Source organism: Otolemur garnettii, unplaced genomic scaffold, assembly GCF_000181295.1.
Source record: "Otolemur garnettii isolate 467f Iridium unplaced genomic scaffold, OtoGar3 scaffold00001, whole genome shotgun sequence".
Taxonomy (NCBI): Eukaryota; Metazoa; Chordata; class Mammalia; order Primates; family Galagidae; genus Otolemur; species Otolemur garnettii.
In genome coordinates, this window is record NW_003852396.1 from 63,040,247 (window position 1) to 63,057,864 (window position 17,618).

At 47.7% G+C, this 17,618-nt stretch overlaps 1 protein-coding gene across 1 annotated transcript in view; it reads left to right on the plus strand.

Annotated features, from left to right (window-relative positions):
- PRR5L (proline rich 5 like) overlaps positions 1-17,618 on the plus strand; it is a 53,290-nt gene that overhangs the window by 21,959 nt on the left and 13,713 nt on the right. Inside the window, exons 4-6 of the mRNA XM_003781235.1 lie at positions 4,311-4,368; positions 9,736-9,827; positions 15,062-15,202. Of these exons, the coding sequence (XP_003781283.1) occupies positions 4,311-4,368; positions 9,736-9,827; positions 15,062-15,202 (291 nt within the window). The remainder of the gene's footprint in view (positions 1-4,310; positions 4,369-9,735; positions 9,828-15,061; positions 15,203-17,618) is intronic.

Genomic DNA, 17,618 nt, shown 5'->3' on the forward strand with positions numbered 1-17,618 from the left:
TTTCTTTTCTTCCTGCTCCCACCATCTGAGCAGGCTTCAGCCTCATGGATATCAGGCTGGCCTGTCCTCAGAGGAAGTGGCCCGCAGACTGGGTAGGCTTCATAAATCGCAGGGTCTGAAGCAGAATGCAAATGTGGTTGTCTGCTGGGCTCAGGGAGTCAATCTCCCCTTTCTACAGGCCTGCCACTGCAATCCGTGGTGGGCAGGAAACCCCAAGAGATGGCAGCCACCACACTGGGCCACTCTTGGTACACAGATCCAGGGTTGTGTGGGACCTCCTGCTGAGTCACCAGCAAATGTCCTTTAGCACTGCTGGTCCTGGAAGTACAGAGTGGCTACCACCATACGTCTCCCTGAGATGCTGCAGGGTGCATGCCCAGCCCCTCCCCTCCGCTCCCTGCAGCAGTGCCCCACCAATATGACCCTGTCCTCTTGAGAGTAGAGTGGCATGGGTGGAAGGGCCCAGACACTGGGGCAGAGCAGCAGGTGCCTGAAAGCCCCTCCTAGCAGGTGGTGGGAAACGGGACCTCAAGTGAGCGGAGCTCCAGACCCCAGTGTCTGCTCTGTTGTGTCTTCAGATCTCATTGATAAAACACAGATTCAGAGATAAAAATATTAAGAACTGAAGATGGCAGCCACATAGCACTTGAGTGGAGGCCTTCAGAGGGCAAGGCCTTTAGGAATGCAGGACCCTTTGGGACTCAGATTCCCATGAGAGGTGACTGTTGTTTAGTTTGAGAGCCATCAGTGAAGCTAAGCTAGGCAGCTGGGGCTCAGGTGTTGGAGCATGAAGGGGCACAGCTCCCCTGGGCAGATGGTAGGCAGCTCTCTGGGGAAGAGGGGCTGAGGGCTCAGCTGACCCAGGAGATCTTTGTTCCAAAAGCACGTGCTGGATGGAAGATGAGTGGTGGGGGGACTGAGCTTCACTCCTCCGGGGTGTTTGGGGGACGGAGACTCTACTTCTAGCCTCAGTTTAGTCAACTATAAGATAAAAGCAAACTCGACAAGCATGGGGATAGGGAGTAGAGGAAATAAGGAGTTCGGAGATGCTTTTTTGCAAGGTGCTTTAGCTTCCTGGAAAACTGGTCCCCCTAACTTTCGTCAAGATGTGCGTGACCAGTTGACTTTGATTTTGACTGCAGGAATAGGGAGGGGGGAGAAAGACTAGATGATTCTTAAGGCCCCTTTTAACCTCCACTTTTTGTTTCACTTGTTTTGTTCTAAGCTACAGAATTTCCAGGCTGTGTGTCGTGAGAAGTTGAAAAAGAAATGTTTTCTTTATCATTTTCCCATAATACGGGAATAACTTCTTTTCTTGAAAATATATAAAAGGATTGTTCCCCCATTGTCCTCCTGAAGGGGGAAAGCCGAGAAAGAAGAAGGAAGGAAAATCTAGGCCATTTTTTGAAGTGTATTACTTAAGATACAAAGTCATTTTTGTCAAATGAAGAAAATGGCAATGAATTTAGGGACCCTTGATCATTTTTTTGTCCTCTTAGAAATATTCTTTCTTTAATCTTAACTTCTTAAAAATGCAAAATGATCTTTATCACCAAAATAGTATATATAATACATTCAGAAAAGATCGAATAAGTACCTACTGTGTTTTAAGTACTGTGCTAGGAGCCAGGGGAACTAAAGTAAGAAATGGTCCTCACCCCCAAGCACCAAAAAGTCTAAAATTATGTTGTTTGAATTAATTTTTGTTGTTAACTCATGTTCTAACCTGGACTAGGTTTGTATGTCTCTCAATGCCTCAGTTTACCCCACACCCCTTAAAAAAATGAAGATAATCATAGTGATGGAATAAAATGGTGAAAATAGCATCCCAGATGGAGTAGAATCTCTATTACATTTTGCGGGTACATCTCAGAATGTGAAATTAAGGAGATTTTGTGAAGTTGTTTTGGAAAAAGTAGGGGACATTGGCATTGACATTAGAGGTGGGGAGAAGAATGTCATTTAGAATCCCTTGTACAGAATGCAGAGGGCCATTCTGCGAACTCACCAGGAGTAGGCAAAAGGGACAGGGTCACGAACTCCAGGGCACACTCGGGATCTGTGCTCAGAACTATTCAGATGGGTGGTTGCCCCACAATCCACTGATGCCCCCTCAGCTGTCAGAAAGTCTTGATGGCCTGGATTTTGGTTCTAGGGTATTTTCTTGCTTTCCAACCCAGAAGCTGCTGGGATTCATTTACTTGATTGGGAGCTAGAGAATAGGCAAGGGCTTCATTTGCATTGCCTATCCATTCCATACTTCTTGGTGAAGGAATTAACTTTTTTTTAAAGAAGACACATTAGCATTGTCCTTTATGAAAACCCTAATTAGGGTGCATTCTGAGATGTACCTGCAAATGTACCTCCGTCATCCAGGATAGAATACAGTGGCATGATCATAGCTCACTGCAGCCTCAAACTCCTGGCCTCTGTCAATCCTCCTGCCTCGGCCTCCTGAATAGCTGGCATAACAAGTATACGCCATTGCATCTGGCTAACTTTTTTTTCTTTTTTTTTTTCTTCTAATTTTTTTTTAGTGTAGAGACAGGGTCTTGCTGTGTTGCCCAGGCTGGTCTCCAATTCCTGGCCTCAAACAATTCTCCTGCCTTCGCTTCCCAAAGTGCTGGGATTCTAGTCAGGAGCTCCCACACCCATCTGTGATTTTTTTTTTCTTTAACAGAGTTGGTGTGCTCCTGTACAGTGTCGCTCTAACTTTGATCTGGGGTTCCATCTGCATCCTGAAACTACATGGTGTTCAATTAACTTTTAAAATAAGGTCATATCTGTGAATCTTGATAAAAGCTGTGAAATTTGGCTTATGTATATCAGTCATGGAAATGTGAGAGTACTTTTAATAAAATATTCTATTAGTACATTTGATTACAGCTCATCTGTTACTGACTCTTTATCTCGCACTCTTTTTATGAAGAAGTTGGGCTGAGATAACAACCGTTACCATCCCTACCACCGCCACTCATTACTGAGCATGTACAATACTGTCTGTGGGGTGGTGTTTATAATGATTAGTTCTTACAAGAACTTTATGATCTTGCTGATATTATGTCATTTTGCAGAACTTAAGACTCGGGGAAATTAAGTACAAAATTATACCACAGCATGTAGCTGAACTGGAACTTGAACCTCCGTCTGACACCTAAGTTCTTTCTCCTGTGCTACCCGTGATCTCTTCATCTCTCTAATAAGGTTTCAGGGTTTTTATAAAGGACAATGCTGAGGAATGCTCTCGGTGCGATACACATCACCTTTGCCCCCACCTCTCCCTTAACAAGTGGAGTGGAGAGGCGGCAGCCCATCTTTGGTGTCTGAGCTGCTCTGTCTTGCAGAGATGTGCTTTAAATCTTCTGGGACCAGCTGGAGCCCTTCAAGGGAAGGCAGGAAGGGGTCTGGGTGGGAAGAGCTGCTGGAGGGCAGCAAAGCAGAGGAGAGAACATGGTTTCTGGAACCGGGAAGACCCGCTCTGTCTCCTGTGGGCAGGTCTCTCCCTGACTGAGGTGAAGAGCCCCAACCTGGTGGGACTGAATAAACGACAGGCAGGATAGGAAGTCTAGCAGGGGTCCTCAAGCTTTTAAAACAGGGGGCCAGTTCACTGTCCCTCAGACTGTTGGAGGGCCGGACTGTGGGCCCCAGGACGAGTCAGCTGCTAAGCAGGACAGGCAGCTGCAGCAAAAACACCCGGCGGGCCGGATAAATGTCCTCTGTGGGCTGCACGTGGCCCGCGGGCCATAGTTTGAGGACACCTGGCTAGGGTGTGCACAGGACATTCAGCAATTGGTAGCCGCAGTTGCCAGAAGACAGCGTCTCGCTCCTTCCACAACTTCCCCATATAGACGCTTGTTGACAGATGCATACTCCCGGCCTCTTAATGTTTTGCATACAGTGCGAAAACCCCCAAATTTATTATGTTTAAAACTATTATTTCTGCAAAATTTCTCCTCGCCTTGGTTCTCCCTTTTGTGAGTTTAGATCATTCAGGGCCTCCAAGGACACTGGGTGTCAGCAATAGAGGATTCGTCCCAGCTTATGGCATGTCTGTACGCTGGTTTGAGGGAGGAGGGTGGTGGTGGCTGGGTCGGGCTCTTATCTCACTTGCTCTTTTCTGTGGGAAGTCTCACTGGTCTTCTGCGAAGGCCTGGGCCTTCTGAGAAATCAAAAGGCTTCTTCAGCCGGCAGGCACAGCTTGCACACGAGTGCCCGGAACCCTGCGCCTTTGCCTGTCGGAAGTGGGAGAAGGTTCGTCACTCGCACCCTGGAGCTGTCCAACTCTTGTGTTCTTTGTTCTCTTTTGGCAGAACCAGCTTCTTGCAAAAGGACTGTTCTTTGTGGAGGAGAAGATCAAGCTGTGTGAAGGCAAGTACAAGGCAGCTGTCAAAGATTGGGGCCTCCGTGACTCAGCCTTTGATATTTGGAAGGCTGAGATGCCTCTGTCTGAGTGTGGAAGTCTCCACGTGAGCGACTCACCCATCAGTTTTTTCCCCAGCGAGGGGAAAAAGTCAGCTGCTTGCAGCAGGGACCACTGGAACTGTGTTTTGAAAAATGAAGTGGGGGCCAGGCACGGTGGCTCATGTCTATAATCCTAGTACTCTGGGAGGCCGAGGCAGGTGGATGGCCTGCGTTTAGGAGTTCAAGACCAGCCCAAGCAAGAGTGAGACCCTGTCTCTAAAAAAAAAATAGCCAGGCATTGTAGCTGGCACCTGTAGTCTCAGCTACTTGGGAGGCTCGGGCAAGAGAATCACTTGAGCCCAAGAGCTTGAGGTTGCTGTGAGCAGTGATACCATGGGCATCTACCCAGGGTGACTGAGTGAGACTCTATCTCAAAAAAAAAAAAAATGAAGTGGGATTGGGGCAATTCCTGGGGAGACCTCATGAAGGGGAGGTTTTCTGGAGATGCATGCTGCTGGTCTTGTGTGAAGGGCTGACTCGTGCCGTCCTGTTCCCTCTGCTCTGCCATGTGCTGTTTCCTAATAGGACTTAGTAATGTTTTTTAAAGTCACAGAAGACAGGAGGGTGTCCATTTAGGGGACATAAGACTAAGTAGACACCTACTTAGTGGGGTATGATTTGATGGATAAAGGGAAATTTCTTGGTCTTATGAGATCTTGGAATCTGACTGATAGGTTGGAAAGGAATTGAATGGAGATGGGACATAGTACGAAGGCAAGAATTGGCCTGACCCCACGATTCTACCAAGGGCTACTTCTGAACTCCCGCCTCAGTGGGGTCTGATCACAGCTTGCCACCTACTTCTTGGGTGACTCTTAACCAAAGTTACTAGTTGCTCAGAGTCTCAGTTGTTTTGAGATAGACTCTCAGTCAGTCACCCTGGGTAGACTGCCATGGCATTACAGCTCACAGCGACCTCAAACTCTTAGGCACAAGTGATTCTCTTGCCCAAGCCTCCCAAGTAGCTGAGACTACAGGCACCGGCTACAATGCCTGGCTATTTTTTCAGAGATGGGGTCTCACTCTTGCTTGGGCTGGTCTCAAACTCATGAGGTCAGGCCATCCACCCTCCTTGGCCTCCCAGATTGCTGGGATTAGAGGCATAAGCCACCACCCAACCCAGAGTCTGTTTTTTAAATCACTACTAAAGTGATAAAATGCAGTGAGGGCCTGTGGGGCATATGAAGTGCATCGCTAGCGTAACACCAGACCTGCGCACGGTACATACGCACGTTGCTTCCTCCCTTTTCCCCGCTGTATCCTACTGACCTCTCTCAGCAGGCCAAACTCACTTCTGGGCCCACACTGACTAGGTGTCACGTCGTCCCTTTTCTTCTTCCATTCCCTGGGAAAGCCCCAGTGTCCAGTAAGGTGGATCCTAGAAAGACAAAGTGGGAAGAAAAATGAGAAACAGACCCTGGAAGGTTCAATGCCAGGCACTCAGGAAATGCTCGCCAAACCTTTGGAGGAACAGAGCTTAGAAACGAACCCTCTGATTACATCTATGTAGCCTTTGCCCCCTTGATTACATCTATGCTATGATTTTTTTTTTCCTCTGACCTTGTAAGTACTCACAATCCCAAGGCTTTATAAAAATTTTTTTAATTGTAATAGAAAATACATAACATGTAGCTCTGAACTATTTTGCACTTAAGACGTGTTCACCCCATTCACGTTGTGTGAAAGAGCTCCAGAACTTTATCTTACGAAACTGAAACTCCACGCCAATAGGACGGGTCCCCATTCCCCCCGCTCCTCAGGCCCTGACAACCACAGTTCTCGTTTATGTTGCCATGATTTTGACTCTTCTGGGCATCTTGTGTAAGTGGAATCATACATAATTTGTCCTTTTGCAAGTGGCTTATTTCACTCAACCTAATGTCCTCAAATCCCTGTCGTAGTCTATGACAGGATTCCCTTCTTACTCCATTGTATATGTAATGCCACGTTTGCTTCATCCGTTTATCTGTCAGTGGAAGGCTCTTGTTTTGGGATCACTTGCTTTGACCAGGAACTTAGCGGCTCCTTTGCATTTTGGAGTCCAGCTGCCTGGTAAAGGGAAGGAAGAGCACCATCGTTCCTGGCCATGTTATTTGTATGTAAATCATCTGGTGAGTTATTCCTGGGAACGTGGAAAAGCAGCTCCACAAAAAAATGGACTGAGCAAAACCGGAGATTCAAGTGCCCTTAAAAGGGCAAGTTCAATGTCTCTCACCCAAGTGATCCTCACTCAACACAGCACAGAGCAAAATCTCGGAAACGAGCTAGAGGGGAGAGGAGCAAAGACCTCCTGGGGTTCTGTGCCCTTATGTGGCTGGGGGACACCTGGCTGGAGAATTCTCCCTGGATTCTGAGTGCTGAGACCCTTTGTGCACAGTGGATAGGCATGTGGGGAACCTTCAAGGGATGTCTCTACTTTTTTATTTTGCGTATTAGAACTCCAAGGAAGATTTTATCTGGATAAAAGTTCTCTTGTTATAAAGTCTTGAAAGAACTAATCTGATCTGTCTCATCCCTGAAAAAGCTCCACTTTATTGACACCTTTATTATTTACATCTTTGTGTACTTGTTTGTGTGTGCACACCCCTGATTTATTGCTATAGAAAGGACAGGTGGCCGCTCATGCCATGTGTTGCTGTCTCGTGGACAGGAGGCACCATGTTACAGTAACTCAGTAACCTTTTCTAGAGCTTCTGTGACCTTGACTCTTAGGAAGTTTCTTATACCCACCTGTATACTTCTAGCGATCTGAACTCCTGTGGTACATTAGAAGACAGATTTTATGGAACAATCATCTAGAACCTTCCATCCAAGCCCCTTTCAGTCTTTGTAAGGAGCTAAGTCCTTGACTGATGGGTTGTTTGTGGAAGTGAAGTGGTCTGTTTCCTTTAACTCTTTCTTCCCCAGGGTTACCCTGTTTTGTTAGCCTGGGTCCGTCTGATGTTCTTCTCTGAACACTTTCCAAAACCTCCATCAACTCTGTGAAGTTTGAGGCCAGCAATTAGACCTGGCTTCCTGGGAGGCGCCTTTCTGCTGCCAGGTGGAAGATTACCTCATGTTCATGAAAGTGGGGAGCAAATGGGCACCAGCACTGACCTGCAGGATCCTCTGCCCTTCCCCTCCTCCACATCAGGCAGGCCTCTGCTTGTCTTTGCCATGGAAGGCTTACGATAAGGGCCACCAAGCAAGGAGCTGGAGTGGCTTTTCCCCCTTTTGGATACGTTATCCAGGGGTTGAGTTTACCTTCGTTTTGGGAACCGGGGCAACCTGATATTTCAGATGGCCCCCCTCCCTGCAGTGAGCTAGCATAGCCTACATTTGAAAGAGGATGGTGATTGATTCAGTCAAACTCTTACCAATGATCTGCTACCTTGGCTAGGTGCTGAGGACTTAGTGATGGACAGAACAGTCATAGGATCACAGGCCCTTGTGAAACTCACAAACTAGTCACAGATACAGATGTTAACCCAGGCATCCTCAAACTATGGCCCACAGGCCACATGTGGCCCGCCTAGGACATTTATCCGGCCCGCTGGGTGTTTTTGCCACCACTGCCTGTCCTGCTCAGCAGCCGACTTGTCCCGGGGCCCGCAGTCCGTCCCTCCAATGGTCTGAGGGACAGTGAACTGGCCCCCTGTTTAAAAAGTTTGAGGACCCCTGTATCATCCCAGATATAAAACTGACCAGGACAAGTACCAAGATACGATTTGTAGTACAGGCATTTGAACAGCCGAGGGAGACTTTGCTATCCCACATTTGGCTTAAACGGTAGCCTTCCACTCACCACCCTCAGCATCTGCAAAAACCTATATGCTTGGTACTTTCCACTCATTCATTCAGTATTTTAAAGATTGACTTATTGATGTGTCTGCCACTGTGTTCAGCACAGCAGTATAGTGGTCAGCAGGACAGAGGGGCCCCGTTTTTACTCCCATTCTAGGGAGGAAACAAGTAAATAAGTAATTCCAACAAAGTGTGGTCAGTGCTTCGTATGGGAAAGCGAATGTGTCCTGGGTTTGCATTTTCTCCCTGGTGTATCTCACCTTGGCCTTTCAAAATCTGCGAGTCCTTGGACGTGCTGGCTACTAGTCACGCCCTTGTTCTGTTCTCTCCTCAGTCCCTGCTTTTTATTGCCCATTAAATTAATAGACAGAAGATGCCAAATGCATCTTTTAAGATTTGTGCAGTGGAACTGGCAGCGTCTTGCCAAGTGCATCTCTCAGTGGCTGATTGTGGCTGACCCAGTTTCTCTGCCTAGGATGAGCAGAGACGATGCCCAGTGTCAGCTCTGTTATCTAGGTCATTAAACAGCATCTGCTGTGGAGGCGCCTCTCCGCCAGGGCCCGTCTTTCCTGGGGGTGCAGAGTTCCTCGCGCAGCCTTCCGATGGCATCGGGTGACCCATGTGCTCTAGTCTGGGGGTGTCACTTGGCTAGCTCAGGCTTCCCAATCCTAGAGGTGAGTAGTGACGGTATCAGGAGGCAGCCCTGTGTTTGAGAGGTGTTCTCTTCCGATCCCGGTTACTGTAAAGTACTCAGCAGAGAGGACCATTTCAAGGTCCTTTCTGCCTCTCTTCACTGACAGCTGTAACTCAGAATAAAGTCTTAGTGATTAAGAAAACAAAACCGTTTATAACTGTGCACACCATCATCCCAGATTAGGTTAGTCAAGAGTGTGGACTCTGGAATCCCAGCTCTGCCTTTGAGCTGTGTGACATCGGGACAGTTGCTTGGCCTCTCTGAGCCTGAATAGCAGGGTTAATAGAGGCTTCCTCTGAGATATCTTATAGTGCCTAATAGTGTTGTAACCATCAGGTGAGAGAAGTTACTATGTGGTTTTGCGATGTCAGCTCCCTTTTCTGGACTGGGTATAGAAGGGCGTATTTGCATATTTTCAATTGTGTCTTCCCACCCAATTCCACATTTACTCTAATAATACCTTGTAGATCAAATGTAGGTGATGAGCTGTCTTCCCACCCCCATCCCAATGCTGCCGTTCTCATTCAGGACCTTCCTAGGGAAGTGTGAGTTAGATCCATACGTGCATCCTTGTGACACATAAATGTATTTCTGCCCTGAGAATTTCTGGTGGTCTTAGCCAGGGATAAAGACCTTGTAGCACCACATCTCTGTTCTCTGGGCTTTAACAGCTTCTGGCTGCAAGTTCCCCAGCATGTGCGACTTTCTGTTTTACAGGGAACTACCTTCTGGCCTCTCCTACAAGCAATGACAAGTTCTTTTCTTTCTTCCTCCCCTCCCATCTCGCCCGTGTGTAGGTGAAAATCGCATTGAGGTTCTGGCTGAAGTCTGGGACCACTTCTTCACTGAGACTCTCCCCACCCTGCAGGCCATATTTTATCCAGTTCAGGTCAGTCTCTTTGGGGAACACCTCCTGCTGGCCTCCGCCGTCTGTCTTCTCTCTTGGCCTTGACAGCCTGGGGCCTCCTGGAGAATGGGAGAAACTTAGAGATTGGGCGCTGGCCTTGGTCGAGGACCCTGGAGATGTTTTGAGGGCTCTCTGCTTCTAAATTTAGGACCTAACTTCAAGCAAAGAAGAGTGCTTGCCTAACTAGCAATTTGTAGGCTCTTGTTACCCTCTTGGTTTTGAGTATGTCTTTATATTCTTGGAGTGGTTTGTTTTTCTTAGTTTTCAGAAGCAGAGATGGGGGGGATTTTCTTTTTTCTCTGTCCTCCTGCCTCTCTCCTCCTCCTTTCCCTTTTTTTGAAGCACAGTTTTTAAGTGTATTGCTGTTGCCCTCAGGTCGTGGGAAAGGAATATTGTTCCTTGCCCTCTGACTATGGAAAGCCACATGATGGAGCAGGAGGAACGTGGGGCTAGGAACTGGTAGACCTGGGTTCAGGAATGCTGGCTTGTACAAAACCATTTAACTTCCGTGAGCCTAGCTCCCTCTCGCCTCCTGCAAAACGCGGAATTTAGAGTAAAAGCCGAGTGACATCTCTTTGGTGGTGGTGTTCTGGGACCTCGGCTCATCCTACCACTTGAGTTACTGTCCCTTCTGCGGAGACTGATCCCATGTGGATGGCTGCCAGGTCAGAGTCGCCACCCCTAAGGGGGGTTGACTAATAGTCTGTCCCATGCTGTGGTGAGGTCACTGTCCTGCTCCTCCCACCAGGGTTAAGGCTTCACGTGGCATCGGCTTCACTGAAGTGTGGGTACCATGTGCAGAATCGGAACACAGCCATGGGTACCATTGGAATGACATACCAGAGACAAGGGCCTCATGGATTCTTTGGTCTGAACAGTGTTTAAAGGGATTTGGAATTGCTTAAAATATACAAGGATGTCAAATATTTAAAAAGTGGGAGGTTATGCTTCTAGGTTTCATTTCCCCTTTCAGGCCTGCCCCTCACTTTTCTATCAATAGCTATGGCTAGAAACCTCGGGCCCGCAGCCCAATTCTCTTTCTCATCCCAACTTCAGTCTCACCTGCGCTTATGTGGACTAGGCAGCCCCTGTGCCCGTGAATCTGCCCCTGTCCTTGAAACAGTCTGTTGGCCAGTGGGTCCTCTCTTGGGAAGACAGACCTGGGAAAGGAGGATAGTCGCCAGATTTACAAATAAAAGTTCTAGAAGCTGAGTTACGTTTTAATTGCATATATAAACAATAAGCAAAGCAATAATTTGGGACATTAATTCTAAAAAAAAACCATTCAAATTTAAGTGGGCATCCTGTGTTTTATCGGCAACCTGAGAGAAGGGATGTGCAGGCCTAGGTTGCTGCCAGGGCCATTTGGTCAGGGAGTTCCAGGGTGCAGGTGCCCTAATGGTACTAGAATGGCAGATGTGAGATCTGGGTGGACATGGCCCCAGTACAGTCTAAGAAGGGCAAAGAGGGGGCCCCCCAAAGCCCAGAAATGAGGGTTGAGGGATGCTGCTATCTTACTTGTCTTGAAAAATTATAAGATCCAGCAATAATTGGCATGGCCCCATTCACTCCCTATTCCCTAACCACTGACTTGACCTTTGCCTCTGTGCTCCAGTTTGCCATGACCCTACCTGGCTGGCTTCTCTCTCCCCTGTCTACTCCTGAGGGCATCTGCATGGCCAGCCCTGTTTTATTTGGTGCGCTGAGATGAGACAAGGGTGAGCTACAGTCACTGTGGGTAGGCAGTAGTCAGAGGTGGTGGGGGAGCTCCGTGGTCGACGGGCACCAAAGGAAGTGGGTACTCAGAGGGGGGCAAACTGTGCCTCCTCTGTCCTTGTTTTTCACTGACTTAGGTCCACGTATTTATGATTTTACGGGACTGAGCACATGTAGCTTTTACTCTTCCTTTGTCTTAGCCTGGAGAAACCAGATGGCACATTGGATAACGTGGCCGTGCACTGGTTATTTTTCCGGAAGATGGAGATTGTGAGGGGATGGGTTTCGTTTTGTTATGCCGTTGTTCCCCCAGCCTAACACAAGAACAGAAAAGCCAGTTCTAGGTTAGTATGAATTCTTCCCCTGATTCATTGTGGGCTGAAGAGATGGCTAGGTCTGGTAACAAGTCCGCGCTCTGATTCATGATCCTCTGAGAAAGTAATGATTAACTTGTTTATATGGCAGGCTGGTATAAACTGGGTACCCTACACCCTCCCATAAAAGTATTTTCTGCCAGCGTGAGAGGCCAGATTTTTGCATACAGGAAAAGCCTTTCTGATTTTGGAGAGCACTAAAGGGATTTCAAGATAAAGCCTCATGCTGAGGGAGGATTAATGATGTGAGATATTGGAGCTAATTCTGACATAAGTGGTGTTACTATGTTGCTGTCTGGGCCTGGTTTAGCTTGCCTTGAAACACATGAGGCACCAGGTCTGGATTCATTTATAAATCCAGGCTTTTTCTCCCAAGTGTATAATGTGTAGCCATGGGCTTGGAAGCCCCAAAGGCAAAATCTTTCATCTTCTCCAGGGTATACTTTGTCAGCTCATGCCTAGCCTATACCCAAATGACTGCAAGTACGTCGTGTGATGAGGCAATAGTAACAGAATAATCTGGAAAAGAAATGGGGGTGTAGGGATAGCTCCACCAAAGAACAAAGTAGTTGGCTCATGCCTGACCCAGGTTCACATCCTCAGACTGTCACTTACCACCTTATTTTTTAAATTAATTCATTTATTATTTTGAGACAGAGTCTCACTCCATCACCCTGGGTAGAGTGCTGTGGCATCACAGCTCACAGCAACCTCAAACTCTTGAGCTCAAGAGAGCTTGCCTCAGCCTCCCCACTAGTTGGGACTACAGGTGCCTACCACAATGCTCAGCTAATATTTTCTGTTTTTAGTACAGATGGGGTCTCACTGTTGCTGAGGATGGTCTTGAACCATTGAGCTCAGGCCATCCATCCTCCTCGGCCTCCCAGAGTGCTAGGATTACAGGTGTGAGCCACCCTACTGGGCCTGTCACTTAACATCTTGATAATCTTGGAAAGATAACCTCACCTCTCAGAGCCTTCGTTTTCTTCTATAAAATAATGATATCTACCTCACAGGGGTATTGAAAAGAATGAGAAAATATACTAAAAGCATTTGGTTTATTATACAACATATACTAAGGGCTTAAGAATTGTCACTATCACCATCAATATCATCATCATTATTTTCTGTATAGCCAGTGACCCATTTATTTAGAGATCTATTTTTCACATTTCATGGGCTAAGCAGATGGGTCTGGAATGAGTGATCTTGACCGTCCACTCTCTGCCTGGCAGTGTGCCCCTTAGAGTTGCCTGAGTGAGGCTATGACCTGTATTTTCCTATCATCCCACTTAAAATAGCGTCCATCCAATTGGTGCGAGATACTAGGCTTTCTCATATACCATTGCTGAGACTATAAATTGATGCAATCTTTTTGGAGGGCAACATGGCAGTATCTGTAAGACTTTTTAAAAGCATATTTTAATCAAGCCATTTTCCTTTGAGGGAAAATATCTGGATATATGCTGATAAAACGTACCCAGAGAGACATGAGTGAATTATGGTTTATTAAACCATATAGACTAGGCCGGGCGTGTAATCCCGTGGCTCACACCTATAATCCTAACACTCTGAGAGGCCAAGATGGGTGGATCTCCTGAGCTCACAAGTTTGAGACCAGCCTGAGCAAGAGCGAGACCCCATCTCTAAAAATAGCTGGGCATTGTGGCGGGTGCTTTGTAGTCCCAGCTACTTGGGAGGCTGAGGCAAGAGAATCACTTGAGCCTAAGAGTTTGAGGTTGCTGTGAGCTATGACTCCATGGCACTCTACCAACGGCGACAAAGTGAGACTCTGTCTCAAAACAAAAACAAAAACAACACCCCCCCCCCAATAAATAATAGCATTGTTTGTAGGGGGAAAAAAAGGCATCTTGGACAGGAAATGGTGAAATACAGTGTGTTTATACAGTGGAATATTATGTAGCTTTAAAGAATGAAGTAGGTTAGTATGTACTGGTATGAACAGATGCCCCCAATATACAAAGTTAAACAAAAGCATGTTGTAGAACAATAAGAAGGGAATAATACTCTCCGTGTGTGTTTACAGGTTATATGAGTGATTTTTTTTTTTTCCCGCAGTTTTTGGCTGGAGCTGGGTTTGAACCCGCCACCTCCGACATATGGGGCTGGCGCCCTACTCCTTTGAGCCACATATGAGTGATTTTTATAGGTGGAGGAACTTTCTGGAAAAATCCAGAATACAAATAAAAACCTTTCAGATGGTTACCTGTGGGGAGTGAGAATAAGAGATTGAAGAGCATGTCTGCTGTTTGCTGAACTCTATTAATCTTTGCCTATAAATATCTGTTACCTTATGATTTAAAAACAAAACCAAAAAGAAAAAGGCAAATAAACAAAACTTGTCTCTCTTTGGTGTGCAGTGCTGGGCAGGGAGGAGACGTCCTGGGGCCTTGATGACCTACTAGGAAACTCCTGTAAAATCAGTTCTGGGAAGCGATTTGGTGGCTGTAGGAGCCGGAGGTCCTGGAACTGTCTGCTTTCACCTCTCAGCTTCTCTCTCCAGAATTGCCGTTTAGGAGTGGTTTCTAGAAGGCTGCATGGCCCAGTCTTCCTCCTTCTCTTTCCCCATCCTCTACAGTTTAGGTCAGAGAGTTCTATTGTTTGCTTCCATGGAAGGTTGTGAACAAAAACTGGGTATGTCCCATCCGCTTCCAGCATGGTACAGTACCAAGAGCCCTGGGCCCAGTATGAGGGATGGGGCCTCATCCCTTCACATCAGTCATCAGGGCAATACCCTGTGCCCGACATCTCACAGGTAGTGAAAGAAGTGCCTTGTAATTAAAGTTGCCCATTTAAAGCACCCAACATGATGTCAGCTCCATTTCTAATTATTTTTAGGCCCCTATTTCATAGGAGTCTTGTATAGTCTTTGGGTCATTTAGGCAAGTTGAGTTTTGCCTTATCTTAAAAAAAGTTTTTTTTTAAGGGCAGGGGCTGGGTCTCTGACTCTCTGGAAGACTCGCTGGGCCTTGCAGACCCCTCCTCTTATCTCATTCTGTCCTGTGCTGGGTGCTCTGTAAATATGTGTTGTCCTGGACTCCAAGTAGTGGGTGGAAGATCCAGCAGTGTCTCACCTCCTGGCCCTCCTTGCTCTCTCCCCTCCAGGGCCAGGAGCTGACCATCCGCCAGATCTCTCTGCTGGGCTTCCGAGACCTGGTCCTGCTCAAGGTGAAGCTGGGGGACTTACTGCTGCTGGCCCAGCCCAAGTTGCCCTCGTCCATCGTCCAGATGTTGCTCATCCTGCAGGTGAGGGCCTGCCGGAGATGTGCCCAAAGGCCAAGGGAGGGAAGGAGGGAGGAGGCTGCTGTTCTGGGATGAAGGGGAGAGTCAATGCTTAGTCTAGCATTCTGGACTTGGTCCATGTTCCTTTGTGCATTTGTTCATCTGATGTGCATTCACTGAGCACCTGTTGAGTCCCTGTGCTCAGTGCTGGGATTGGGACCGGGGAGTGGAAGAAACACGGCCTTTCATTCGACAGATACCCTGCCCCGCTCTCTGGTGATGCCCGTGAGCCACAAGTTGAAAGTCACAGTCAAGAATCTACTTTAGCCTCGCTCAAGCCAGATCAGGAGCTCCCTCGAAGGCTGTCAGGACAGATGGGCTTTATAGCCAAGAGTTAGGCCATGTCAGGCCATGGAGCCACCAGCCTTTCTCTGCCTCCTGCTCTCTACATAGATCTGGTCACCTTGTTTCTCTCTGATGCTGCCTCTCCTGGCCTTGCTTCATCTTTCCTGTACTTGGTGTTCTGTGTTTGTTTTGCTCCTGGTCCAGTGTGATCAGTGTCTATTAAGTGAAATTCCAAATCAGTAATAGGAAGATGAATTAATGCTTACTGTCCCTGGCTGTGTGTCAGGAACAAGCCCAGGACTTTTTTGAGTGTGTTGTTTTCTCAATCCAGTAATCCAAACACCCACTTTGTGAAGCAGGCATTGTTATTCCCATTGTACAGGTAAGGAAACTGAAACCTAAGAAGTTTATGTGCTTGCCTGAGATCCCTCAGCTAGTAAAAGGTCGTTAAGGTTGAGAACTACGCACATTCTGCTTCCTCTCCAGAGGAAAGGATCTGATGGGTCCAACTTGAGCTAGCTGTCACGTTTGTCCAAGTCCCTTGGGTGTAGGATCAAGCCCTATAAACATGGCCTTGGCGAGCCCATTCCTCTGGGTGGAGATATGCAGTTCTCTAAGAACCTGCCCAAGAACACGCTTGCGTCACCCCCATGAGGGGACTGCTGTGCCTCCCACCTCTAACTAGTTCAGATGCTGCAGCATCAGCTCTGACCCTGCCCAGGGTAGAGGCCTCATCTTCCGTCAGGCTAGGTGACCCCCCTGCTCCCCACACAGCGTGGATGGAATGAAGGCTTTGGGGCCCTGACTCCCCTATCTCCCCCATCTGCTGTTCTCTCTCAGTCCTCAGCTGGGCCATCCTTTTAGCCATTCTCCCCCCTTCCTGTAATCACAGAGGAAGAAGAGTTGCTTAAGAGGATGAGGGTGGGTGTAATTGGCTGGAATGCCAGGTCAAGCATTTTTATGGAAGAGGAGAAGGGGATAGAAAAATGTGTGTGCAGCTGTGTGTGAGAAGACTGCATTAGAGCTTGGATCCTGAGCAAGACGTCTCGAAAATGAGCCCATTGGACTCCTACCCTCCAGTTTCCATTTATAATATAAGTATTTTGGGAGTGAGAGGTGGTCCCTTTGTGTTTTGGGGGCACAGTGGCAGCTTGGTTTCTTTGAAAGGAGAGTTGGTCCAGTGAGGCAGGTGAAGGCTCCCACTTGCTGATGCTGGAACAGAGGGGCCTGTCTCTATCATGAAAATACCTACCACATTCCGACATTCTGGCTTCACACCAGGCAATGCCATTTGAAAACTGTCATCATCCCCCTGAGCCCCCCAGATGAGTTTGGCTGATTTCCCAGGAGAATATGCCTTCATCTCTCCCAGTCTTGAACCCCTCAGTGAGTCCCTGTTAATTTTAGGAAAACAAACTAGTCTGTACCCAGGCCTTGGTGCTTTTGTGTTCTCAGCACCCAGCGCAGTCTCTGGAATATAGTAGGTGTTCATTAAACATCCTTCAGGGAATGAAGGTGCCAGCTAGGAAGAGTCCGAGGAGGACTGACGCTAGGTCTGGACCTCAGATCCCATGTTGGTGACCGTCATGCAGGGCTTCTCCTCTGACCCAGGAAAGTACAGTCAGAGGCGCTCTGAGGTTGTGGGGAGTTTCTGAAAAGTCAGGCAACAAAGGAAAATGGTATAGACATGATTGTTTTGCCCATTTCACAGCTGACACACGAGAAGAAGTTAGCAACCTGGCTCAGGGGCACGTGCGCATCTGTAAGTGGGCGGGATTGTGTCCCATTCTGCAGTTCTCGCTCTTTCCACCTTGTCTTAGCCTTTCCCAGCTGCGCCCAGGGTCCTGGGAAGTGCCCTGTCAGCTTCTAGGGTGGGGGTGTTTGGCATTGTTTTCTGAGGGCCTCCTGGGGGTCCATGTTCTTCCTCATGGGGGAGCTGTCACTTGTGAGACTGGGAGTGTGACCTCCGGGGATTTGGGTCTTTTCACAGCCCACATTCATCTTCCCGAGCCAAGGGCCTGTAGCCTCTGGATCTGAATGGCCTCCAGGTGGCACTGCCCTGGGATCATTCCTGCTTAGGAAGTTTGGGCCTCAG